The sequence below is a fragment of the Neovison vison genome, chromosome 6, assembly GCF_020171115.1.
Source record: "Neovison vison isolate M4711 chromosome 6, ASM_NN_V1, whole genome shotgun sequence".
In the NCBI taxonomy this organism is placed as follows: Eukaryota; Metazoa; Chordata; class Mammalia; order Carnivora; family Mustelidae; genus Neogale; species Neogale vison.
This window is the reverse complement of record NC_058096.1, coordinates 76,989,325-77,016,650: the sequence shown is the minus strand read 5'-3', so window position 1 is coordinate 77,016,650 and position 27,326 is coordinate 76,989,325. Positions and strand designations below refer to the sequence as shown.

Sequence of the window (27,326 nt, the reverse complement as noted above, 5' to 3'; positions counted from 1 at the left end):
TAGGTTATATTAACCTATTTTATATAACCTTAAAAATCAATAGAATGTCCTAATTAATCTTTAACAAAGAATTTTAAAATTATTAAAAAATAAAGTATACGTATTCCAACATAACTACCCTAAAAGTAACAACTCACCTCAAATTTCCAAAATTCCCCACAGGGGTGGTCTAGCCCCTCTTGACATAAGCACCATTAACATTTTCATCTACTACCCTCACATAAACATACACAGATGCATATAAATACACAATTCTTCTATGACAGTCTATGCACATATGTATTTAATGTCATGTTTTAGTTTTGTATTATGACTCACATCATGAAAGAATCTTCAAAACATTAACAAAAAGATATGTTTTCTGGGAAAGACACACTTCTACGGTCACTGTGGCAACAACCTTAGTAGTTAATATGAACTCCTACTTGATTCCTAGCAACATTTCCCTATCTATTCCCAGGGCTCCACTATCATGATTATCAACAATTTGTGTGAAAATACCGATAAATTATAGCTTCAGTATTTCAAAGGTGACAGTGACATCACACTGATATGGTATCAAGGTATCTACTTGCTTCTCATTTCTAATTTTGAAAAAGCTTAAAATCAAAGAGTTAAAAGGTTAGTCACAGAAAAAGTAAAGTTTAAAATTTTAAGACCTGTGACATGAACTTTCTAAGAAAGAAGTGAATTAAATGGAATTTTGTACTTAAGAAGAAGAGATGGCAAATGCAAGTTTCAAAAAGAATAAATCTCCCTAAACACGACTTTCAATGGCTACATCACATCCACCCTCGGGAGGCTTTTGTGTATTTACCCATACCTTTATTTCTGTACAATTTTTTCACTTTTCAGAATATGGCCAATGAAAATATAATAAACTTTTAAATTCAAACATGAATGTCCCCGTGAAACTCATCTCTCTAGGACCTAACTGCCTCCTATTAAGGAGATACTGATTTCAGTGTTCCCCATACATAAAGTAATCCTTCCAAAAATATTCAGCATGCTGAGAGACAATCTTTTCAACGATGCAGACTACATCCTCAGCTCAGTAAAAGTCATGAAGGCTGAGGGAAGGTACTAAGGTAGTCCCCTGCTAAATGGAACTGGGATTTCTAAGAGTGGTTTTAACGGCCTTAAAACTAGCAATACTACTTCCCAAAGAACCAGGCTTTTTCCTACATTGAACTCTTAGAAAAAGTCACAACCTGGAAATTATAAAGTTCTAAGGGGAAAATTTGAAATCACAAATCCTTTTTACCCTCTTCCTCTCTGATCAAGAGAGCAGGCAGTCAAAGTCTCCGCTAGTGAGAGAACTTGAGCCCAATACACTTCTCCCTCCTTGCTAGGAACAAAGACAAATAATGGCACAAGCGCCCTCTTCTGGTCAATATGATTTACATCAGCTTGTCCAAAGAGCATTCAGTCCTTGCTCCAGGCCCTCACTCATCCTCCCAACTGTATTTTAAACTGTCGCTGGGCCAAATTAAGATGACCCTTCTATGGAGAAACTAAGCCCTAGTGGAGATCGAGGAGCTAGGAAGCACCAACAAATATTTTTCTGAATTAAACGTATCCAGTTTTTGTAAAATAAAAGGTTTGGAAGGGATATTTAATAGAAAAATTACCAAAAAATTAACAGCATTAAAAGAACTAAGATCATTGCAAGCTGGAGATCAATATACAGAAGAAGCAGCTGGCAGCTGTCATCTCGAGGCAAAGGCGTTACCGTGACTACAACTCCAGGTGAGAAATATCAGACTACTTGCCATGAATGTATTTGGTTCATATAAAGATACCACTTAAACTATAAGGAATCTGCTCTCTTCTTAAAAGCATGCTTTAAAGACTTGAGGTTCTTGAGGTCACCTGGAACATGTGAAACGCCAGCTTTTCATTGTACTCCCACTGCTTCATGGCCTGCTCCACATCCGGTGGCACGGGGACAGAACCATCCCCCGCACTGGAAGCCATGTGGTAGAAGTCAGAAATCTTGGCCAACTGCTCTCGAAGATATCTGGTAGATATTTGTGTCCACTCTGCATTTAAAAAAAAAAAAATCTAAATTTCCAGATATGATGAATATAAGAATTAATGTTTTCTACCCCCTTCTGATTAGCTTAAGGATGTACATATAAAACAAACACCTGTTACAAAGAAGCGGTTTTGGCATGTGCAAGCATTACACAAAAAAGCACACCCAGCCTAGTAAGGCAACGTGGACGGCCCTATATACCCTGCAGGAATGTTGGCCAGCTCCTGGGCAGAGAAGGCAGCTCTCCCGTGTGTGTCTCTCTGACTCCTAAAGGAAGAGGAGAGATGCCTGCTTGTGAGTTTTGTGCATTTCCTAATGCTCCATGTTATGCTAACAACAGCACAAGAAATTTCAAAGCCACAAGCAGGAAATAGAGGAGGTGAGCACCTCAAAAATTTCAATTCTACTCCAAAATAATTCAAAATCCTCCAAATGCAGTCGGACTCCAAGTCGAATTTCAAACATGCCTCTTTAAGATTTGTTCCACTTTGGACAGTCTGTAAGAGGACTGGCATTCACCATGGGCTGGCCCATGACAGCATCCTGACCTGCACTCCCCTTCCCCACACCGGCTAACAACACCAGCACGGCTGAGCCTCATGGACAATCATCTGGACCTTCAATGATTCTACTCTCCTCAACCAACACAAGACACCTCAGAACTCAGTCAGAAAGAGTAGCGAGCAACAAAGTAGGAGACTGGAAAGGAAATTTAAAAAAAAAAAAAAATCACTAAAATTATTCAAAAATGTCTGCCAGAGGGGCACAAATTAAATCAGTGTGTTGCCTCTGGCAACCATGAAGGATGTGATGCCAACTTTAGCCCATTCTGTGGATAAAAATGTAATAATTGCATGCTCACAGCCAAATTTCCCCAAGGATTAGCGAAACAGCCTTTCAGAAGGAACCACCCTACTGAAACATTACCATACAATGCTATTTTCCCATTATCCTGGCAATTACCTTTCCCACCTTATTTTTAAAGGAACTTATTTTGACAAAAGTAAGAGCAAAAACCTAACATCTGTTGGGGATTCAGGGCTTTGTTTTTATTTTTTAAGTACTGTTAAAAGTACTTGACAACAGTACCCAGAAAGAACTACTGTTAAGTCTCAGTCTGAACTACTTATTCTCACTGTGTCTTTTTTAAAATCAAAATTTAAATGCACATGTTAAACTCTAGCAATAAGTCAATGCAAAAAGATGAACAGATACTAGGTCAGCATTCTGTTCCTAATATAATATTGTTCTTCAGAAAGCACCACCAATAAGATATTATCATTAAAATTAATCTATCACCATTAAAAACATAGCAGTAAATTATCAGTGTCATCATCTTCTGGTGCCCACATTAAGGACTAATAGTCTCATGACACTCATTTAACAAAACAAAATGCCAACCATCAGATGGGACAAGTTTAGCTTAGCTATAATAAGCAAAAACAAAAATAACAAGGATCCAAATCCTAGCTTTTGTGTGCCAAGCCTTGCTATTAACTCACTCTCAGTATGGTACCATCCTCAATGCCCCCACAGAATATTCTAGCTTCAAGAGCTAAAAATAACTCACACATTCACACACCCCTACTTTGTCCAGGGTATATTTTCTTTATAAGATTGTTTCTTAAAATACGGAAGAAATATATGTTCACCACAGAAAATGTACAATGCAGATATGAAAAAGAAAACATCTGTAATATCCTCGCTCATAATTAAATATTTTAATATTTATCTTTTCAGGTTTTTTTTTCTTTTATATGTGCTGGAATGTTCATATAAACATATGTATTTCTTTTTTAAAAAATATGCTGAATAGGACATTCCACAATCTGAATGCCTTTTGGGTTTCAAATGGAATGCAAATGTAGCCCTCTTAGTAATGGGTTTTAACTCTATTTAACTGACATTAAATTATATCAATCAGGGAGATCCAGAGGTCTGGGACATAAGACAGTCTAGAGAGGATTAGTCTAAAAAATCAGGATGCACACAAAATTTTTATTAAAAATTAAAAACAGAAAATTGAAAATAGCCACCAGTACTCTACCCCTTAAAATTATTGGGAATCATTGACACCTGCCCTCCTGCTTAGTAAGGACTGAAAGCAAAACCGAGCGGGGGACGGGGGCAGGGGGGGACGGGGGGGGGGGGTCGGGGGTGGAGCAGCAGTGACAGGACAGGCAGTGGCTCTCAGCAACCCCGAGCAAACAGGGACCCAGGAAAGCTTCTTCCAAAGGCCAGTATTGGCCTCCAGCCCCTCCCACTAGTTAAACTGAAAAGAAAATAGGAATGGCTACAAATCACAGGGAAGATGATGGGGGCAAGGGGGCTATTCCAAGGTGGAAAGATGCAGACAGTGGTCAAGGAGGCCACTCAGCGGGTGGTGCAGCTCTGAGGATACAGCCCATCATTTGGAGTTGGTTGATATAGAGAACTTCAGGGCCCTGAAGCCAGATGATCAGAAAGTTTATGCACATAAACATCACTGAGAGCAGCGCAAGGGGCCAGGACTAAAAAGAATGACGGGTCCCTTTGACAACATTCCCCCTAGCCTCCCAGAATCCTAGCCACTATTGCTTCTTTGTTAAGGCCTAACCCCCAGGACAGAAGGGGTTTCAGCTTTGTGCAGCTCTCCCTAGCACTGGTAGCCCCTAGGCCTGCACTACAGCACCGGCCCACCAGTAATGCACGGAAACACAGTAAGAACAGAGACAGGCCAACTTACATTAAAGATGACCCTGCCGGGCCTGGAACACCTGCAGTATTAAAAAGAAACCTGGGGGAGCGCCTGGCTGGCTCAGTGGGTTAAAGCCTCTGCCTTCGGCTCAGGTCATGATCCGGGGGTCCTGGGATGGAGCCCCACATGGGGCCCTCTGCTCAGCCGGGAGCCTGTTCCCCTCCTTCTCTCTCTGCCTGCCTCTCTGCCTGCTTGTGGTCTCTGTCAAGTGAATAGATAAAAATCTTTAAAAAAAAAAAAAAAAGAAAGAAAGAAAGAAACCTGGGAACCCAGAAGGGGAGGGACACCCACCCCAGGGAGCAAACACAAATCACACCAGGTGCGGCCGGGCTCACGGAGAAGCTGCCCTGGCCGGGAGACACGGGGAGAGAACAACACAGGGCGCATTCAGCAATTGTGGTAATGAACTGCAGAACAGGATGGCCCCAGTGCAAATTCTCACTCTGCAACTCGGCTGTGTGATGTGAAATATGGTGTCTGACTTCAGCTGAGTCTCAGTTTCCTCTTCTGCAACAGGAATCAAACACACACACGCGCGCACATACACACGCACACACGAGCTACTGTAAGGAGGAGTTACTTAGCATGATGCATGCAGAGCAGAAATTGATCGCATGTGGTAGCTATCATCACCATTACTGGGATGGAAAGTTTTTTGAAAGGAAGCTAAGGTTCGATCTTGGCTGTCCAGGAACAGCAGCACCCGTTGTCACTGATGTTAGATCCTGCCTCTGCTACAGCGAGCTGCCAATGCCTAACATAATGGTCTGGATAAGCATTTGCGAAATCAATCAATGTCAGCATCATGGTTCCAAAACCTTCAACGGAACTGCAATCCTTCATGAATTAAGGCCGAACTCTTTAGTTAGGACTTAAAAATCATTTCAAACACTACCTCCCATTAATTAGAGACAGTTGCTTTCTCTCACATTTTCTTCATCTATGATACCTTCTCTACTCACCTGTGTTCATGTGTGCAAATTTTTCTGGACCCAATTCAAATGTCAAATCGCATACATAGCCTTTGCTCTCTGGACACCAACCCACCACCTGAAGGGAATCTCCCTCTGTTCTCTGATAGATACACAACCTCCTCTCTCTTTCATCCCATAAAACTATGCTTCACCTAGTCAATATCTAAGTACTGACTTGAGTCGGTACCCTATAAGGTGCTCCCAAAATAACCACTACATCAAGTCACCCCCCAATTATTCTGCCTTTCAAATCTTCCTACAAACATCTTAGCTTTCTAGTTTAAACTCATCGCTGCATACCTAGCTTTCAAACACCACCTAGGAAATGCCAAATTCCCTCCCTGGCGTGCTGTCTTTCTTATAGCCAATGCAACCAGAAGCACCTGCTGGTCAGTGCCCTCCAAAGGCCCATGCAAATACTGAACTTCAATTCTCTTTAATAAACTTCCAGTAAACATGTATATGTGTCCTTTATGTTCCCAGCCAAATTCTTTCCTCTGATATCAAACCAAGTGGGAACTCACTCTGTAAAATAAATCCAACAGAGATTGTTTAAAAACTTCCACCAGTCCCAGAGAGTAAGGTGCCCATTTTTAAGGTGATCCACTTGATGAAGAACTTCAGTCAAAAAGGACACTCTCCTTGAAGGAGAAACCTATACCCTAGAAAATTCTTCCTAGCTACACCACTATAATAAAAGTTTTTGCCTCTCCACCAGGGGAGCAGCCTGTAAGACATAGAAGATTTCATCAGCCTGACTTTGGTACAGACTGAAAGGTCTAAGAAGGAGAGAGGAGGTCCGAAAGGAGAGAAAAAACTTCAGTGGTGCAAGACCCAGCACATTCCACCTCTAAATATGCACTAAGAATGACTAGAAGATTTTACAAATTTTTCTCACTTTTTTTTTTTTTGGTAAAATGCTTTTTTGATTAAAGGATGCCATCAATAAAGTGAAAAGACAACATAAAAATTGGAGGAAAATATTCACAAATCATGTATCTGATAAGAAACTTGGATCTAGAATATATAATGAACTATTACAACTTGATAATAAAAAAATGAGCAAATGATCGAACAGACATTTCTCTAAGAAGATAAACAAATGACCAATAAGCAGATGAAAAGATGCTCAACATCACCCTGGCAGTTACAAACAACAAGACAGACGGTAACAAGTAGAGCTGAGGATGTGTATGAATTACAGTCTTCATGTATTGCTGGTGGGAATGTAAAATGATACAGATGCTGTGGAAAACAGTTTAGCATTTCCCCAAAAAGTTAAACGTAAGGGCATCCAGATAGCTCAATGGGTTAAGTATCTGCCTTTGGCTCAGGTCATGAGCTGAGTCCTGGGATCGAGGCCCTCATGGAGACCCTCATCCAGATCTCTGCTTAGTGAGGAGTATGCTTCTCTCTCTCCCTTTTTCCCTCCCCCTGCTCTCACTCATTCTCTCAAAGAAATAAACAAAATCCTTAAAAAAAAAAAGGTTAAACATAGAGTTACCATAAAATCCATCAACTCCACAACTAGCTATATTCCCAAAAGAAAGGAAAGCACATGTCCACACAAATATTTATAAACCAGTGTTCATAGCAGCATGATTCACAATAGCCAAAAGTGAAAGCCAATCCAAATGTCCATCAACTGGTGAATGGATAAATAAAATGTGTTATATGCAATCAAAGGAATACCATTTGGTCATGAGAAGGAATGAATGGAACTACTGACACATACTACCACATAGATGAACCTTGAAAATATTATGCTAACTGCAAGAAGGCAGCTTCAAAGACCACATATTTTATGATTTCATTTATATGAAATGTTGAGAACAGGCATATCTAGATTTAGATTACCTAAAGTAGAGGGGAAGGTAGGGTAAATGGAGAATGTCTGCTAATGGGTACAGGATTTCTTTTAAGTGTGATAAAAATATTCTAAAATGTGTCCATTGCAAGAATACACAATAGGAGGGGTGAGTGGGTGGCTCAGTAGGTTAGGTGTCTGCCTTAGGCTCAGGTCATGATCCCAGGGTCTTGAGATCCAGCCCTGTGAGGGTGGGGCTCCTTGTTCAGCAGGGAGCCTGCTTCATCCTCTCCCTGTGCCTGCCTCTCCCCCTGCTTGCATGCTGTCTGCCAAATAAATAAATTCTTTAAAAAAAAAAAATACACAACAGGGAAAACACAATCTCTTCAATAAATGGTCTGGTAAAACTTGACAGCTATATACAAAAGGATAAAATTGGAACACTTCAAACACCACACACAAAAATAAACTCAAAATGGATTAAAGACCTAAACATGAGACCTAAAACCATAAAACTCTTAGAAGAGAACACAGGCAGTAATTTCTTTGACACTGGCTGTAGCAACATTTTTTTTTAGATAGGTTCCCTGAGGCAAGGGAAACAAAAGCAAAAACAAACTACTGGGCCTTCATCAAAATAAAAATCTTTTGCACAGCAAAGGAAACAATCAATAAAACAGAAAGACAATCTACTGAATGGGAGAAGGTACTTGCAAATGACATATCTGATAAAGGATTAGTATCCAAAATAAGTAAAGAACTTACACAACTCAACACTAAAAATACAAAATGATTAAAAAATGGACAGAGACTACAAATAGACATTTCTCGAGAAGACACACAGATGGCCAACAGACACATGAAAAGATGCTCAACATCACTCATTATCAGGGAAATGCAAATCAAAACCACAATGAGATATCACCTCACACCTCTCAGAATGGCTAGAATCAAAAACACAAGCAACAAGTGTTGGTGAGGATATAGAGAGAAAAGAACCCTCTGACACTAATGGTGGGAATGTAAATTGATGCAGCCACTCTAGCAAACAGTATGGAGGTTTCTCAAAAAATTAAAAAGAGAATTACCATATGATCCAGTAATTCCACTACTCGGTATTTATCCAAAGAAGAGAAAAACACTAAGTTGGAAAGATACACATACCCCTATGTGTACTGCAGCATTATTCACAATAGACAAATTATGGAAGCAACCCAAGTGTCCATCAAGAAATGTATGGATAGGGCGCCTGGGTGGCTCAGTGGTTTAAGCATCTGCCTTCCACTCAGCAGGGAACCTGCTTCCCCTCTCTCTTTGCCTGCCTCTCTGCCTACTTGTGATCTCTCTGTCAAATAAAAAATAAAAATTTTTTTTAAAAAAGGAAAGATGAATGATTAAAGAAGTTGCAGAAATATATACAATGGGATATTACGCAGCTCTAAAGATGGATGAGATCTTGTCATGTGCAATACAGATGGACTTAAGAGGGTATTACAGTATAGAGAAGTAAAACTGAGAAAGACAAATACCCTATGATTTCATACCTGTGTGAAATCTTAACAAATGAATCAATAAACAAAAAGCAGAATCAGACCTATAAATGCAGAGAACAAAATGATGGCTGCCAGAGGGAAGGGCTAGGAGGATGGGCAAAATGCAAGAAGGGGAATGGGAGGGGAGGGCTTCCAGTTATGTAATGAATAAGTCATGGGAATAAAAGGTACAGCATAGGGAATACAGTCAATGATATTATCATAGCAACATAGAGTGACAGATGGTAGCTACACTTGTAAACATAAGGTATATAGATGTTGAATCACTGTGTTGTACAGCTGAAACATTACACTGTATGTCAACTACACTCAAAAATTTTTAAGACTTTAAGCAATCTCTACACCCAACATGGGGCTCGAACTTAACAACCCCAAGATCAAGTCTCATGCTCCACCGACTGAGCCAGCCAAACAACCCTAACTAGAAATTTAATAAAAATTTAAAAATAAAATGGGGCCATGGTTTCACAACTCTGTGAACACACTAAAAAAAAACACTAAAATATGCATTTTAAATGACTTGTTAAGTATATTAATATCTCAATACAGTTGTTATATAATTTTTTAAATGTTTACTTGAAATACTACCAGTAAGAAATCATCTGCATTTCATGAAGTAAAAGAATATCCCATGCTGACAGAAAGTAATCCACTGCAAGAGGATATGATGTTGAGGGGGTGGGAGCAGGGAGGAGGAAAAGGGGTGGAAATAAGTGTGTCCATGAGTTAATGGTTAAACCTGGGTGAACAGTAATAGGGACTTTATTCTTCTGCATATGTTTAAAATTTCCATAATAATAGGCTTTAAAAAGTTAATCAGTTGTAGCCTATGAAATGATTCACAGAAAACCTGAAATTCCCCATTCAGCCACTATTCACTTGGGGAATGAAAGGGGGAAATCAGCGTGCTGATTGGCAGACTGGATAAAGGACAGTCCAAATGAAAACCGCTGTCTCAGTGCGACATGAAACCGACAGAGTCAGCCCACTGGCCCACTGGCTGGAATGTTGTGTTCTGCTGAATGGTCAGTTGATGAAATCAGGCCCTTTGGCTGGAGAGCAGAAAAATTGGGGGGCGGGGGATAGCAGGGAGAGGGGAGACAGCAGAAATGCTGTGGTAATAAAGTATGACTTTTTTTCATGCTTTAAAAAAGTTTTCCTCTAACACAGAATTACCTGTAGAATACTGGTGTTTCGTGGCAAATACCCAATACCTGTTTTTGTCGGGATGAGTGATTTTACTATGTTATTTTTAACAGGCTATTTCTCTCCAGTTTCATTTACTGAGCACTGATACTAAGTACTGCTTAACTTTAAGAACAAGGTGAGTAGTCAAGATAGAATAAAACCATTTAGCAACAAATATTAAATGCCTACCAGGGGCCAGAAGCTCCCTTGGGGTCTCAGACCACAAAAGGTGAAGAAAAAGTAGCCCTTACCTGGGGCAATTCATCCTAGAGTCAGGAAGACACACAGGGACACAGAGATTGGCAGCACTAAGGTTAAGCGCTCCAACACCACTGTAGCCAAGTCTTAAGGGACGGAAAAAGGAGTTCCACAGACACGAATAGCAGTGTGCAACATGCCAGATAATGGGGGTGCCAGAAAGACAGAGGGAGAAAGGACCAGTGAGGCTAGGTGGGTGGCCCAGACCTGAGGTCCTCAAGTGCTAGTGCATGAAATGACCACCAGAGGGCGCTGGTCAAACACACTGTTATAGCTCCGGACTCCAGAGATTTCAACCCCAGAAGTCTGGAACGGGGTCCAGAAATCTGCATAGATAACCAGCAGCCCAGATGACTCTGACCCTGGCAGTGACAAACTATGGGGTTTGATCTGTCATCGCAAATGATGAAAAGCCACTGAAGGATTTTTAGCAAAGGAATGATAAGACCAGATATGTAAATTAAGACCCTCTCAGATAGCTGTAAGGGAGACAGATTAAAAGAGGACTATAAAGCCCAGTGGGGAGATGAGGGAAGATGGAACAAAGAAGAGTAGGTAAAATGGCAACCAGCCCGAGACAGAAGAGGACAGACAGGGGCAAGGCAGCCCGCGGATTTCTCAGTGGGGTAGTTGAGCCGATCCTGGTGCCATCAATTAAGATGTGGAAGTAGGAGTCTGGGCAGGGGAAGGGGCTGAGTTCAGTCCGTTTTTATGAACTTTTTAATTAAACTTTATACAGTTTTAACAAATATTACGCAAAAGATCCAACATATCCTTTACCTACCTACCCCAGATGCTAACATCTTGCAAACTATTATAATATCACAACCAGGATATTGGCATTGACACAATCCATTGATCTTACTGGGGTTTCTGGGTTCAACACTTGAATTTGAGGTGTCAGAAAGGTGTCATGGGAAAACACGTCCAGGGGCAGGTGGATACACAGGTATGGGGGCTGTTATCTTAAGCGGTTTCAATGCCTTAAAGAATGTGATTCTGAAACCAGAAGTACCCAGCAGACACCATCCAAGGGTAGGTGGGTTTATTCTGCACAGAGTATTGGTTGTGCCCTCACTGGCCACCCAACTCACCCCATCTAAGCTTCCAGCATATGTTTTTGTTTTTGTTTTAAAGATTTTATTTATTCATTTGTCAGAGAGAGAGAGGGAGAGAGAGCGAGCACAAGCAGGGAAGCAGCAGGCAGGAGAAGCAGGCATCCTGCTGAGTAGGAAGCCTGATGTTGAGACTTGATCCCAGGACCCTGGGATCATGACCTGAGCCGAAGGCAGAGGCTTAACCACTGAGCCATCCAGGCGCCCCATCTCCCAGCATATGTTAACTCGCTTGGTAATGGTGAAGCGCACAGGCTGTGGAGTTGAATGACATGGCTCCTTTCACGGCTCCAATCACTTGCCGGTTTTGGGGTCTTGAGCAAGTCACTCAGCCTCCAGGTGCTTCGGTCACTTGTCTCTAACACAGGACTGCTAAGTGTACTTGGACTATAGGGTTATTTCGAGAATTAAGTGAGCTATATAACATGCTTAGAACTGTGGTGCCTGCCCAGGAGAAAGCACACACACGTGATCTCCAGGCCTGGGCAGGCCCACACATGGGGAGGAAGTCACCTGAGGTGAAAGGAGGATCTCACTGGCCGAGGCGAAGAAGACAGGTAAGGACTGGCTGCTGTAGAAAAGTCTGTATGGGTGTCAGTCAGGGTGGGAGTGAGCTAAAGGAAATAGACAGAAATTCCTTCCTCTCTGAAGTTCAAGGGGAGGAAGCCTGGAGGGAGAGGTGAAGGTTCAACCAACCACTGTGAGCAAAGGGCAGCTCCCCTAGGAGTAAGCATATATTTATAGGAAGGATGGACAATACTCCAAAAAGAATAAGGACCGTTACAAGGCAATATATAAATAACTCCCCAGTTGTGTGACAGACAGTTAATGCTTAAGGATTTCAGGGTAAAAAAGAGACCAGACTGGCCAACAAAGGAAACGGGTGGCAAGGTCTCGGGCAGGAAAAGGAGGAAGAGAGGCTGACAGGGGAAGGCTGGTAAGAGCAAGAGCTGCATCCCTAGGAAGCCAGCTCCAAACCTCGCCTTTCTTCTCCCTAGGCACTGAGGAATACCTCATACCTGAGGAGAGGAGCACCTGACACCTTCTTTGGTTTGGCCCTCGGGCTGTCAGGTCTCCTGTTCTTGTTTCCATGCTGAGGTATATATACAGTTCTAACTGTTGTGTTTAGGGATTTTTCCAGTGGTCCTTTTTCCCTATCAGCCCCACACAAGCATCTGCAGCCAAGGATCCTGGCAACCACAGAATCCAATTTTAGCCCCTAGAACAAGACTTTCTTATTCGACATATCAATCACCCCACCAACTTCTCAGCACAAGAAGAGCTTCAGGGGTTTCCTCTAAACAGACGGGAACATACAAAACATCTGCCCCAACAGGCTCAACTCCTTCTCAGGGGATGAGATAGCTGTCTGAAATTAATGCTTTCATCATCATAAGGTAAGTTTCACCAAGCTTTTCAGATTCCTGCATACACCTGAATGAGCAGGGACCCTGGCCTCGGTAAGTTATTCCTAACATGGAATAACAGGCACCTTATTTTTACAGATATTAAACTGGTGCCTTTAATTAACCCCTCAGGACAGGTCCCCACAGTCCTACACATTTGAGACCAGGCCTCGAGTTCTCTTGCCCCAGGGGAGGAAAGCTACCACAGTGCAAGGACTCAGTGAGGAAACCGCAGCTGCACTTCCCTAGGTAGAGAACACAGCTGTGTGCACAATTAAAGCCTCACACCTAAAGGGACAGCTCCCCCGAGAACCGGGGTGAAAGGAGAAAGGGAGGTGCAGCCCTGGAAAAAGACCTTTGCTGTCAGGCCCCTGGAGTCATCAGAACTACTTAAATTATTCCACTGGACGTTTCATTATCATCACTCCACGCCCAGCTCCTGCCACAGAGGAAGTGGCGGGAAGCCCTGATCATTGACGCAGCAAGATAAACTACATTTTCTCTGTGCACTTGCATTGGAATTTAATTCCATGATCAGCTTGGCCGGAGTCAAGTCTCTGCAGTAAAAGCACTGTATGACTACTTAAGTCTTAAATGCAGTTGCTGTGAAGTTTGTACTTCTGAACAAGCTTTAGGTAGGTAAGAGTCTTTCATTAGAACACAAATACAAATACTGCAGACATCACATTGCCAAATAACCATGTAAAGTTAACTCTAAACCAAAAAGCTCTCAAACATAAAAATGATTACACATGGCACAGACCAGGCAGACCCATCCCCCTATCCTCTCCTCCAGAGCTCACCTGGCTTTATTTTCCTGGAGATAAGACTGATGCATGCGTGATTTCATTTAATGAAATCTATTCACTCTAGCTGTGTTGCTCTCACAAAGACACTCCAGCTGGTAATTTACTGACCCTGAACTTAATGTGTTTTCTATCCTGTCAGTATATTCCAGGTATCTCTTCATTCCCAGCTAATGGTGAGCTGAAATGCACCTAGAGCCACTTGATTCCAGGGATTTCATTTGAAAGATCGTATATGCTTCATTTGAAAATGACTCTGAAACTTAATGTCTTAAAAGAGAGGAAGAAAGAAAAAAAGAAAGAGAAAAAAAGGAGGAAGGACAAAAACTTCCTATTCATCATGGAATTAACATTCCAGTGCGGATTGCAAAATACAAAAAGACCTAGCTTTCTGTAAGTCATTACAAAGTTAGTAATCTAGAGCACTTTAAAAGAACAGGGCCACTATATGCCCGGTACGGAACAGGCACCAATTGTCTTAAAGCAGCATAAGAACATACACTGAAGACATACATACAAACATATTTCAGAAGATACACAAGCAACTGGTAACAATTCCCTTGGAAGCATGTGATGCGACGCTTGGGAAACAGTGTGGGGAACAACAGTGCTGTGAGACTTTACTAACCTCTTTGAATACTGTATCTTATAGATAAGCAACTAACCACAAAAAAAAAAAAAAAAAAAAGTTGTGTGTTTAAATTCCATGATGCTTTAAGCAATTGAGCTGCAAGATGCACAATAAAAACTCATTAAACAACGAGCCTTCTGAAGCACCTTCACACCTCACCTCAACACCATTCCCCACCCCAGTTCCACAGTCACCGCTCAACCCATATGAGGAGCCTGGAAATTCTGTAAAGCAAACAAGACCCAAAAGTCCAGGATGGAATTCCTGGTTTCCCCACTTTCCCTGGATTTTCTTAGCATCATTTGTAAACTGGTGCTACCCAACAACCTGGGAAGATTTTGTGAGCAGTGTCCCAAATGAAAACGTAGATTATCCATCTGTTAACTACAAAAACGTCTAACAGATATTTTCGTTGCAGAATACATTCCAGGTGTAAAGGTATCTGCATGTACCAATAGCCAGGAAGGACAAAGAACTACAATATTAAAGAAATTGGGATTCTGATTAGCACCTTCCCATAGAAGATGATTAGTTATTTCAAGCAGGAGTCAACATCAAAACGGACTAGAAAACAGAGAAACTGCTGAGTAGCAATGGGTTCTTAACAGTAAATCCAAGACTAGGTAACTCCCCCCAAACCAACAAGACCAGAAGAAAAGACAGCAGTAAAGACCAAGAAAATATAGTACACAGATCAAGAAACCGAACTGGTCTGCTCCCAGCTTGCCAGAAAGGAAGACAATTATCTAAGACCAAGAGATACTTTTGAAGATGCAATAAAAAACAAAACAAAAACTTTCCTAAAGCTTACTTAAAGGCTAGACTTCTTCAAGGCCCAGCTCGTATTTCACTCCTTCAGAAAACCTTCCCTAATTTTTCATCTCCCATCATTTCCGATATGATTGCAGATAATTATGTACTGCCGATTGCTCTCTGTTTTAGGGATGCATCTTCTCTCCACAAAAAAATGAGAGCCCCTTAAAGGCAGACAGCACAGCCCCCATTCAGTTAAAATTCCTCACAGCATCTACCCCAATGAGTAAAATCTTCATAAACCTTTTTAACTCAAATCTTACTGAAGTGAAATATAAATTCTTTGAGTGCATTTTTCTAAGAAACTCAAAACGATTCATGGGCAGATATTACCTCTAATTTCATCAAGAACTTCATGACCACACACACACACACACACACACCCCACGACCACTATCACACACTACCATTCAAACTTGAAACAGGCTGCAACGTTTTACTTTGGGAAAAGCAGACATAGGTTTCCACAGAGCAAGGGTAAGTAAGGCAGAGTGATACTACAGCATATTAAACTTGATCAGAACTTTTTAAAGTAAACACAAAATCAAAAATTAACAAAAATACTTTATATTAAATGGAAAGGTTAAAGATTAATTGGAAACAGAATATAAACTCCAACACATATGCGCTACATACACAGACATGCATGTCTCCATCCATCCATAGACAGAGCCTAGATGCCACACAACCTAGTACCGACAAGCACCTTCAGCACCCAGACGTTGCTTTCTCAATACCGTTCCCCACTAGAAAGAAGTACGGTTCCTTAGGGAAATGACTTCCTGCAGGTCTGAAGCAGAAAAAGATGAGCCTGGAACGTCTTTCTTTGCCAAACTACAAGACAGTGTTCTAAGACAAAAAGGTGTCATGTCAAAAAGGATATAAAAAGCTTGAAAGTTCTTCCACTTGGCTAAATTTTTGGACAATCAGAACACTAAAATGAAGAATGAGTGTTAGTTGGTTGTAAAATGCTGAACGGATAATCCACGATTCCATCCCAATGACTAAATTATTTTTTTTTAAATAAGAAAAAGAAACAAACAGAGAAACTCATTTACCATCACTAACCATGTATACATAGCAATTCTTACTCTGAAAACTCATAATCAAAGGAAAAGAATTTAACATTTTTTCTACCTTTTTTATAAAGAATTAAAATTTATCACAGTTGATAAGAGAAAGCTCATTTTTACGGGAGAATGCCAACATCAAGCCCTTCCCCCAAAAATAATGATTTGGGGCTTGGTTCATCATTAGATGCTAAAACTTTTAACTGAATTTCTGGGGAATGGGATAGTGGCAGGTGCTAAAGCCATGGCCTACAAGCCCTAATCCTTATACTACAGAATTTTTTATCCAGGTAGCCAGAGCTACCCCACCAATTAAAACCTACTTTTCAGGCCTAAGAACAGAATGAATTTAAAACACTTATACAAGCACATCTGTCCAATCTTCAGGGTTATTGTCATAGTAAGCAAATCAGATAGTCCTTTTATGACAAACCAGATATGAGGAGCACTGTGAGAATGTGGAGGCAATCTTGACTTGAAACTAAAAGCTTGTCCCTGGAGTCAAAAAAGTTAGTGCTACAATGTCTTCAAGGGCCTGAAGTGAAAGTAAGCTGGCTGGCTTAGATAAGAAACCAGACTGTCAATTATGTATTCAGCAGCGTTTATTTCGGCAGCCCAAACGGCTCAGTGAATATGTCACAATTTAATTACCCCGTGTGCAAGAAGGGTGGCTACTTCTTCCCTGTGTTTTGGGGGTGATCAGGATAGTGGTTCCGAGAGGACAGTCAACCAAGAAAAGTCTATCCTCCAACACAAATGCCTGTCCCAGCAAAACCTCAGGGGTAGAGAGGAAACAACAAAGTGTCAACAAGGCAGCTCCCTGGGGAGTTCGACCACGAAGCATCTTAAGTGTCTTCTAACTGATCTGGAGCCCCAAAAGACTCCACGCTCATGATAGGTCTTGTCACTTTTCACCATCTTGAACGCCCAACAATTCCTAGCCAGAATTAGAGCTGCTCCTCATGCAGGCAATTTCATCTTCCTCGAGTTTCTATAGCACTCTGGACTTTGCTATGCTCGGCCTGTACCCCCCGGCACCCCTAAAAATAAGGGTTCTGATTCCTCTGATGCTGCCCACAACCCTGAAATCCTGCAGCCTGTTTCCTGCCAGCACCTTTCTTCCCAGCGATGCTTCTTGCCTCCAAGGGGCCCAGACCTGCACCACTACATCCCCCTAGCAGATCTGTAACTCTTTGCATAATGATAGTGACAATCTAGCAACCCCCGCGTCACAATAAGGAGGAAAGACCAAGCACCTAGTGAGTCCAGTTCCAACTGTGCTAGCAGTTACTTAACTCTTGTTTTAAGATTTTTTTTATTTGAGGGACGCTTGGGTATCTCAGTCGGTTAAGCGTCTGCCTTCAGCTCAGTTCATGATCCCAACTGCACCCCCAGGAGCCCCAGCAGTTACTTAACTTCTGAGGCTCAGGTGTCTCATATACAAAATGGAATAACAGAACCCACACTGCAAGATTATGATGACAGTATCTGTAAACTTCTCAGCACAATACACAAAATAACTAATAAATACCGGCTAGTTATGGTGTAATAAATATTGCCTAGCAATTGCAGCAAGTAGTTAGAGTCTACCTTTACTGCCCATTTACTATGCACTAGGAACTGTCCCAAAGCCTTTAGAAGCCTGACTCATTTCTGCCCTAGAAGGTACTGCCAATTAGAACTCTCCCCGTGTTATAGACAAGAAACTTAGGAGAAGTGTTACAACAGTAATAGTACTAGGAGGTCCTTCCCTGGCTGCCCACCATCCCCAGAGAGAACTCTCACACCCCAAGCACACAAGCTCCTCACAACCTTCTATCACCGCCCCACTGGTAACTAATGCACAAGAGGAGAATACCCCTGGCAGTTCCACAAATCCAACTCTTTGATGACCCTGTTTCTCTGCAGACACCATCTGTTTGCCAGAAGTGCCCTTCCCTGCACAACCTCCCCCAATTCTGTCGAAACGCCTCTTCTTTCAAAACAGTAGTCAAACGTCACTTCTCTGTGGATCTCCTGGCTTCCTGTCCTTGGGACTCCCTCTGCATTTAATTCATTTCACGATCAGCTCTCCCTTCCCTTTCTTATACTTGGGTTGTGTGGCTATCCGCCCCACCCCGAACCATGAACACCTAGAGGGCAGTGATTACATTCTCTGTCTGTCCTCACTGACCAGCAGTGTCGAGCACAGGCTCCTGAACCTACTTTGGACACATACACTGAGGGGCTTTACGCACCCACACGCATATCCATGCCCCCATCTGTGAAATGGGAATAAAGTATCTCTCTCACAGAGTATCTTAATAAATCAGGAAACGTACACAGAACCTAGAGACGGTTACTAAGAAATGGGGGATATGGTATCACAGCACACCACAGAAGTCCTGGGAGACGTAGAGAGGGATAAGACTCTTCCCACATGAGCCAACAGGAAACACAGCAAAGGGATGAGGAATGCCCAAGGCTGAAAAACTCCCTCAAGTAACGGACATCATTTTCAAAGCACACATCCAGAGCTAATTCAGTCTAACACAGGAAGAAGCACCACGTTCCTGCTCTCCACAGTGCGGGGCATTCGGTAACTGCTCAAGAAATGCTAACCGCCACCACGACAGCAATGATGGCAGTAAGCGCCACAGTTATGATGACTTGGCTTAGCAACAACAGGACTCTAGCACGGAACATTCCTACAAATAAATGCACAAAGTCTGCGTTATTTACTCTACAGTCATATCTCCTAGTCTGTTTAAGACTTTCCTTCATTTCCTAACTCTAAGTTTTACTTTTTTAAGTATTAGCTAGCCCATTTTAAATGCTTTTCTCTAGGGAGCTCAAAAAATCTTAAGATGACTAAACAATCTTATTTTAAAAACAAAACTTCACTCAACTCTAAAAAATATCTGAAACCAACTACCATTACATCTGGGGTTCTTTCCCTTGAGTCTGTAACACTAACTTACTTGATAGCATTTTCTAAACATCCTGTCTACCTATAACATCTTGTTTTTTTGGCTTTCATAAGCGCTGAGAATTATAACTCCTTCCTCTAAGCTGCCCTACTTTAAAATCTCTGCCCTGATGTTACAGTATGTCCAGGTCAAATATTTCTTTACCTGCCTTGAAATGACACATGAAAACTCACCCAGGAACCCAAGGCCCCTCTCACTTTTCTCACTTTGGGGTACACACTATACTGGAGAGGCCTTTGCCTGCTGTAAGCTCCCCAGGGCAGTAACCTATTTAATCCACAGTTTAGATCTGTAACTCTTTGCATAATGATAGTGACAATCTCTGTGTTGCTTCATTTAAAGAATTTACACGACGGGCCTGCTCCCTTGTTGTTGTTAGCCCACTTAACTTTAGGAAAAACTCTCTCCAATAAAATCAAACAGCAGTGCTTTATAGCTCAGTTCCAACACTGAATGTGGGAACTGAAAATAAAGCATATGTTTCTATTACAAAGGAATAAAGGCCATTTCTACTGAAAACACTTTACAAATCCTAAGAACAATCATCAAGACAACAGAAGTCATAAAACCACTGCCAGGAAAAGGTGACACTTGATAGTCAATCTTGCCCCAAATGTGCTGAATGATTCTTTTCACCATCAAAGCCAGAACACAGAACCTATTACTGCAAAGTTAATCTTCTGCAGTGTATGCAATTTAATCCAATTCAACACATACATATGTGTGTAGTTGCTTGGCTGTATAGCTTGCTTGGAATGTGAAACTTGCTACATTATGGCTAGGTCTACACAGCCAAATGCTTCCAAATGTACTGCAGAATTTGCTTAAAGAAGCTGAAGAAAGTGCTGAAGACAAAGCAGAGAGTGAGAGGTTATCAGGTGTAACAGGGTGACAGAAAACCAAGATCAGATCACTGAAACCATGTGCTCTCAGCAGATAGTAAAAATAGTATGCTAGGGGCACCTGGGTGGCTCAGTGGGTTAAAGCCTCTGCCTTCAGCTCAGGTCATGATCCCAGGGTCTTGGGACGAGCGCCAAGTCGGGCTCTCTTGCTTAGCAAGGAGCCTTCTTCCTCCTCTCTCTCTGCCTGCCTCTCTGCCTACTTGTGATCTCTGTCTGTCAAATAAATAAAAAATAAATAAAATCTTAAAAAAAAAATAGTATGCTACATGCATTTTACAACACATGTAAGAATATAGAAAAATGAAGTAAATATCTACACATAGTTAAATTAGCTATTAAGCACAAAAGGTAAAGCAGTGCTTTGGAGTGAAGAAACCCAGGAGGCACCACCTTACCCAAAAGATCAAAGTTACCGCCACCAGTACTGGGACAATGTAATCCGATGCACTGAGAGGCTTACCGCATCGCTTCCATGGTATTCCTACCAAAAGTACATAAGCTGAATCTAGTCATGAGGAACTGAATAAATGCAAACCAAGGGACATCTTACAAAATAGCCAGTCCAGCCCCTCTAAAAATATCGAGAAAAGCAAAGGCCAAAGAACTGTTCTTGATTAAAAGAAAACTAAAAAGACATGAAATGAAAGGCAACCTGGATTGGACCGGATCAAGGTTGAGAAGACTGCTGGAGGGAGAGACTAAAGATTCTGTTTTAAATCGGTAGTCACTTAGTGCAGAGCTGCAGTGAATAAAGCCCAAAGCTCTTCCCAAGATGTTGGACCTAAGAGGTTAGGGATCAACTCCCAAAATTTATGCATTTTTTTAAAATATTCTTATATTTAGCATTAAGCATTTTTTAGGTCAAAGTTTTTATACTCTACCACAAAAAACGGTATATTAGGCATTTGTTCTTCATGGATTTGACATTCACATTTACAAATGCACAAGAATAGGGGTGCTTGGGTGGCTCAGTCAGTTAAGTGACCAACTCTTGTTCTTGGCTCAGATCATGATTTCAGAGTCATGGGATCAAGCCCTGCATCGGGCTCCACATTGGTTGTGGAGTCTGCTCAGTATTCTCTCTCCCCTTCTGTACCCACCACCTGCCCAGTTACGCTATTTAAAAAAAAAAAAAAAAAAAAAACCACAAGGATAATCATAAAGACCAATGAGCTACGGGGTCATGATCCCACTCTCGGGATCAAGTCCCAGGTCGGGTTCCCTGTTCAGCGGGGAGTCTGCTTCTCCCTCTGACCATCTCCCCTCTCACACTCTCTCCCTCTCTCTCTCAAATAAGTAAAATCTTTAAAAAAAAAAAACAAAAAAAAAACAATGAGCTGTAATACTCTCTAAACAGAGTCAAAAAAACAGATTCCCCTGTGTTATGTGTCTTACAAAAGAAGACACAGCTAGTAGGTGAACTTAATCAACCATCTGTCATGGGTATGCAAATACTAAAAATTTTAGCTCTGGAAGAAAAATGCAAAATAATCCCCCTCCCCCACAACTAACTGGTTACACTAGTAAGAAAATTAATGGTGAAAGTAATGAAGGCGAGTAGTCTCTGATGTTCTTAGCTAGAAACTGGAGCTAGGCTTCCTTCCATTTGGTAGAGGAAATCATGTGGTTCTGGTGATACACTCCTATCTCAGACTCCTAAAAATTCTACCTACTTGTTCTTTGCAAATGATGAGAATCTATCAGACTTTTATTTGTCCTAAAATTCTGTCTCATTGGGCAGAATCATTCCTGTATGATCACCTTTCCCCCCCTTCTTACAACGGTTAAAATCTCAAGGAAAACACTGACAGAACAAGTTACAAAACCAGGAAAAGGACTTAAGGAAAGGAGGAGTGGTCTGTATAATTAGTGATGCTACAAGGGTCAAGGATTATGAACTGGGACAAAGACACACACGCTTCAGACCTCATTATTCCTTTATCTTACAAATTACTGAACACCTTCTGTATGCCAGGTACTCTCCTAGAAGATTTAGTATGGAACAAGTCTGACCACTTCTCAGGCAGAAATGTTACAGTTGGTTGTGAGTGTACATTAAGTAATCAATAAAATTTAAAATATAACATGGTAGGTGGTACTAAGTTATGAAAAGATAGTGACGGAGAGAGGACATTTTGGCTGGAGTGATCTGAGAAGGCTTCTTGTAGGAAGTGCCATCTGGGTTAACACGCAGTGCGTGGAGGCAGACGGACATCTGGAGGCTGGAAGGAGAGGCCGCCGTGTGTGCCGACTGCTCACGCTGGCAGGGGTACACATCGGAGTGCGGATTCTGAGCATAAAGTGCAACACGATTTAAGTTCTAGCAGGAACATTCTGGCTACAGAGCAGAAAGCTGTCATTAGAGAAGAATGAAACCAAGACCAGCTAGAGGCCCGTGCCACAGCTCTGGCAAAGGTGGAGGTGGTTGCTCAAACCAGAGGACAGCAGCAGTGGGAGGAGGAAGACATTCATTCTTGGGCTGGGACTGGACTTTCAAAGTAAAGCTGACAGGACTGCTAGAGGCTGAATGTGGAATTTTGAGAGAAAAATAAAAGCCCAAAATAACAATAGGGCTTTTATCCTTATCGACCCAGTGACTACATAGAACATTTACTAAGGAGAAGACTGAAGAAAGAAGGAGCAAGGTTAGGGATGGTGGGAAATCAAGATTTTGATTATATATACTAGATTTCAGATGCCCATTCGTCATCAAAGTAGAGGATGCTAGTAAGCAACTAGATATTCAGACTCTGGAGAGAGGTATTAATAAATGCTCTCGCTCTCTCACCCACGCTTGTGCGTGCGTGCACTCTCTCTTTCTCTGTGTATGTGTGTATATATATATATGTATATATATGAATCACATATACGTGTTTTTGTATATGAATGAAGAAAAGTTGGAGAAGGAAAATATGAAGGAGAGAAGAAACTTGAATATTTATTGTGTCTATTTTGACACTATTTGCAAATATAATAAGAATGTAGAGCTTCAGTAATTTAAAAAAGGGGGCATTTCTTTTGTCTCTCCCTATAAAATAATAAGCTGATGAAAACAATCTCAAGTATAACGTTAACAAGACTGCTACCAAAACAGCACTCAGAGATCACCACTACTCACTCTGTGGATTCTTTTCCCCTATTCATTTAAATATACACACAATACAGTTTTGTTAACTTTGAAATACAGTTCATCTTTGTTTTAGCAAACCTGAGCTCAAAATGTGGCAGGCATGGAATCGAGCCATGTTTTCTGTTTTGTTTTGATTAACTTTCCGTGCTTTTAGAGTGGGCTTCACTGTCCAGTTCCCCAGGACCACCCACCACGCCCAACAACCTCACACCCTGACTCACTTGTTTAGGACACTGCCTGGCATCTGAGGACATTTGCACTTTCTGACCCTGCTCGTCAGAGCCTTGTAGCTGGGGTCCCCCTTATAAAATCATAAGCACATTTCCATTCCATAAGGAATTATTTCTAACCCTAATCTTTGAGTGGACATCTTTATGTGTAATCTTCTGCTCTATGTGTAATTCTCTAGCGGAGAATCCAGTCTTTTACTAATAAGCATGTTTCAGCACCACCTCAAGGAGTCACTGTCTAGTCACCAAAAGAGAGAAGACAGACTCAAAACAGTTTACCTTCAGTTCTTTCAACAAATACCTACCATGATCATGGGCCAATGCAGGTGCGAGAGAGGGGCGAGAGAGACGGCAATTTTTTTCAAGATAATTTCCGATAGCGAAACAAGCTATGAATAAAATAAGAATACCCAAGAACACAAATGGGCAGAAGGGGGAAAGAGGAATATTATCTAGGCAGGTAGCCAAAGCAAACCTCTTGAGGAAATGGCCTTCGAGCCAAAGGCTCTGAGAAGAGGAGACGTGGCAATGCCAGAGAGATGAGCAGCCCAAGTACAGATGAGAAGAAATGCAGAAGCCTTCAGAAAGGACGAAGTGTGACATATCAGAGGGGAGAAGGAAAGCAATGTGACCAGAACATCACAGAAAGAGGGAGCAAGGCACAGAAGGCCTCGGTGGCCACAGGAAAAAAATCTGGATCTTCATCTTAAGTAAGAAGGAAGTAAGAAGCTAATGATGAGGCATAAACAGGGACACGATGTGATTGGATTAGGCTTAGTGATCAATGGAGTAATCTAGAACCAACAATACAAGGAGCAGAAGGAAAAGCAGGGAAACTAGTTAGGAGGCCGCCACCGTATCCAGCCAAGAGATGCCAGCGGCATGAACCAACGCTCCAGCAGCTCTGGTGGTGAGAAGCGCTTAGATGCAGGACATATTCTGGAGGTAAGAGCAATGATTTGCTGATGGAATCGGGATCCTGGGCCGGGTGAACAAGGAGCCCTCTGCGTGCCATGAGGGATTTCTAGCCTCCCATGGACCTCCTCAGTATTCTCCTCACTGGGCCATGGCTAGAGCATGCCAGCAACAACTCCTGGTATAGTCACGATGAAATGCAAAATGTATCGTCCTCTCTCACTTACCCAAATTAGGATCAGTAGCCTGACGTTTCTTAATTTTAGCTTCAGAAATAGCAGAATAATAGGCACAGGTCATCTTGATCAGCCACGTTGCTCGAACCATTGGCACTGAATATTTAGCTAAATATGCAAAAACATCTTCTTTTTTACTAAGGATTGGAACCTAAAAAGAAATAACATATTTATAAAAATCACATACTATGTTCATCATGAGGTCAACCTACAGAAACAGAAAGCAAAAGAAAGACACTAAAAGTCTCTGCTGCCTTTAAGAAAGCATATCCTTGATGAATTTTCAAACAGCACATTCAGCTTAAAAACCAAAAAGTTTAAGCAAACATTCATTAAAATAATCAAAACTATGTTTAACACACTGACAACAGTTTTATCAGTTGTGCTCTCTTATTTATAAAAACAAATTACTTTCAAATTCTCAGATGCTGAAAGCTATTCATCAACAAAATAGGAAAAATAATTTCATGACAGTACTCCAAAGAGTTTTATCTCAAAACCGGAAGGGATGATCAAGTGAAAAATTGTGCCCACTCCACATTTCATCAAAGAACACTTTTGGGGGGGGGGGTATAAAGCTTTCTGGCTGTAACATTCATAATAACAATTTCTAGAAAGCTTCTAAAGTGCCTTTAGCCCAAAATTTAAAATAGAGGCCAAAATGATGGATCAGTGAATCTGCCTAATAAACACTGAGCTAGAAATAGCTGGTTAATTAATTCACTGGTTGAAAGTAGGCACTTGAGGCAGTTCATTATTTCTTCTAAACCGTGAAAGTATACTATTTAGCAAATTAGTATCCCAACGTACCACTGAATGCTTCAAAGAGTTATCCCACTCTTCTAGAATTCCTCATAAATACCCTAGGAACAGGCCAGTCATCTACATATAATCTATTCCATTTATGAATGTAGAGTACAACAGTGGACAGAGGACCTCGGCCATGGTGCCCAGAACGGAAGCAGTCAGCATCCGTTACTCCCCCTACCATCTCTGTGCTCTGGTCCTGGCCCCCAGCCTCCCCGGCTCTTTATTTATGAATGTGATAATACCAACCCAACCCTGTCCACCCCACAGGGTGATTAGAAGGGTAAAGTAAAAGAATGGCATGTATCAAAACTAGAACAGTTTTTATTTTGTTACCAATTCCAAAGATTTCTGGGTACTGGACGAAGTATGTTCCAAGCCATGGACCTGACCCTGTCCTAAAAGGATCCAGGACACTGCAACCATGGCTATCAAGAGCCCTGGTCTCCATGGGCCACACTCCAGCTTGATTGTGTGGTGGACATCAAAAAACTTCAAAGCAGCTGATTGTTACAGCATGGCATTTTTCTTAGTCAAATCCTCCTTTAGACAGTAGATATTTTGTATCATTCATATGTTGTAAATTTGACTGTTCACAGGCTTGGAACCAAGTGTGATCCCAAAATTAAAGGAGAAACGGTTTTGTACACAGCCCTTTAAAACAAGCTATTTCACTTGGTTCTTAGCAAAGAAACATTCAAGCTACCCCAGTGCTGAAGGAAAAGCTGTCTGGCTGGACACTGAGTTGCAGCTGTCCATACACTGTCTTTCATGCGCAATTTAATAGACTTTTGGTCACGTATGGTTCCTGCCTTGGGTGCTGACTTTAAACATAACTGCTATGGCAGAGGCAGCTACACCTCAAAAACATACCTAATAGGGAGATGAAAGTCACACAGGCCAAAGCTGTTAAGGCTTCCTCTCTGCAGACCACAGTGAGACATTTTAACAAGAAAATTTCCTGAAAATTTTGTTTACAAGGCACGTCTTTCATGCAGCACAAGACTCTGGGTTTATAGACTATTGCTGAAGCCAGAGACAAGAAAAGCACAGGCTTATATACTCAGTGCAAGACCTGAGCTGCTGCTCTTCACTAGAACATATAGTATGAGAGTTAAATTTTACTTGTCAAGGTCAGGTTTCCGTTCATTCAGATGGACGAACAGAGTACAAGATCAAGGCCTAAAAAATTAGGCAAATGCAAAAAAATAAATGTAGCATCTCTGAAGAAACATTACTAATAACTCTTTTATAGATGCCCAAAGGATTTCTTTTGAACAAACAACTGACAGGAGGAAAATAAAAATTTAAACATACAAAATGTTTCGATGAAACAGCAAACAGAACTAAGCCATAGGTCATACCATTAACAAGCTAAGGCAGGTATGCCAGCTCATTGTCCTTATTGGCAGAACCCCGTACGACATGGTTGACTCAAATCAAGGGATTTAAAATTCAGAAGAACATATGTGAAGGTTATTTAAATAAGGAAGAAGACACGTATTGATGGTGTTATCAAATTTACAGTTTGGACCAACTCAGGAAGGAAATTATGTTTACAGTGACATAGTTTATACAAAGTTTATAGGAAGTCATACTTTTCTTACAGTCATGGGTTCCATTTGCAGCAAAGAAACCATCTGGCTTTATCTTGTAACTGAACGTAGGCAATCACTGGACAGCTGTTTCGCTTCTGAATCAAGCTAGAGCTGCATCTAAGCAGGGAATGGAAACTAAGACA

The 27,326-nt window shown here is 41.4% G+C and overlaps 1 protein-coding gene across 2 annotated transcripts in view; it reads right to left on the bottom strand.

Moving 5' to 3' along the window:
* MED12L (mediator complex subunit 12L) overlaps positions 1 to 27,326 on the bottom strand; it is a 317,830-nt gene that overhangs the window by 249,060 nt on the left and 41,444 nt on the right. For both annotated transcript variants that reach the window (XM_044251605.1, XM_044251606.1), the window contains exons 5-6: positions 24,770 to 24,929; positions 1,873 to 2,042 (exon numbers count right to left, since the gene is read on the bottom strand). In XM_044251605.1, the coding sequence (XP_044107540.1) occupies positions 1,873 to 2,042; positions 24,770 to 24,929 (330 nt within the window). The remainder of the gene's footprint in view (positions 1 to 1,872; positions 2,043 to 24,769; positions 24,930 to 27,326) is intronic.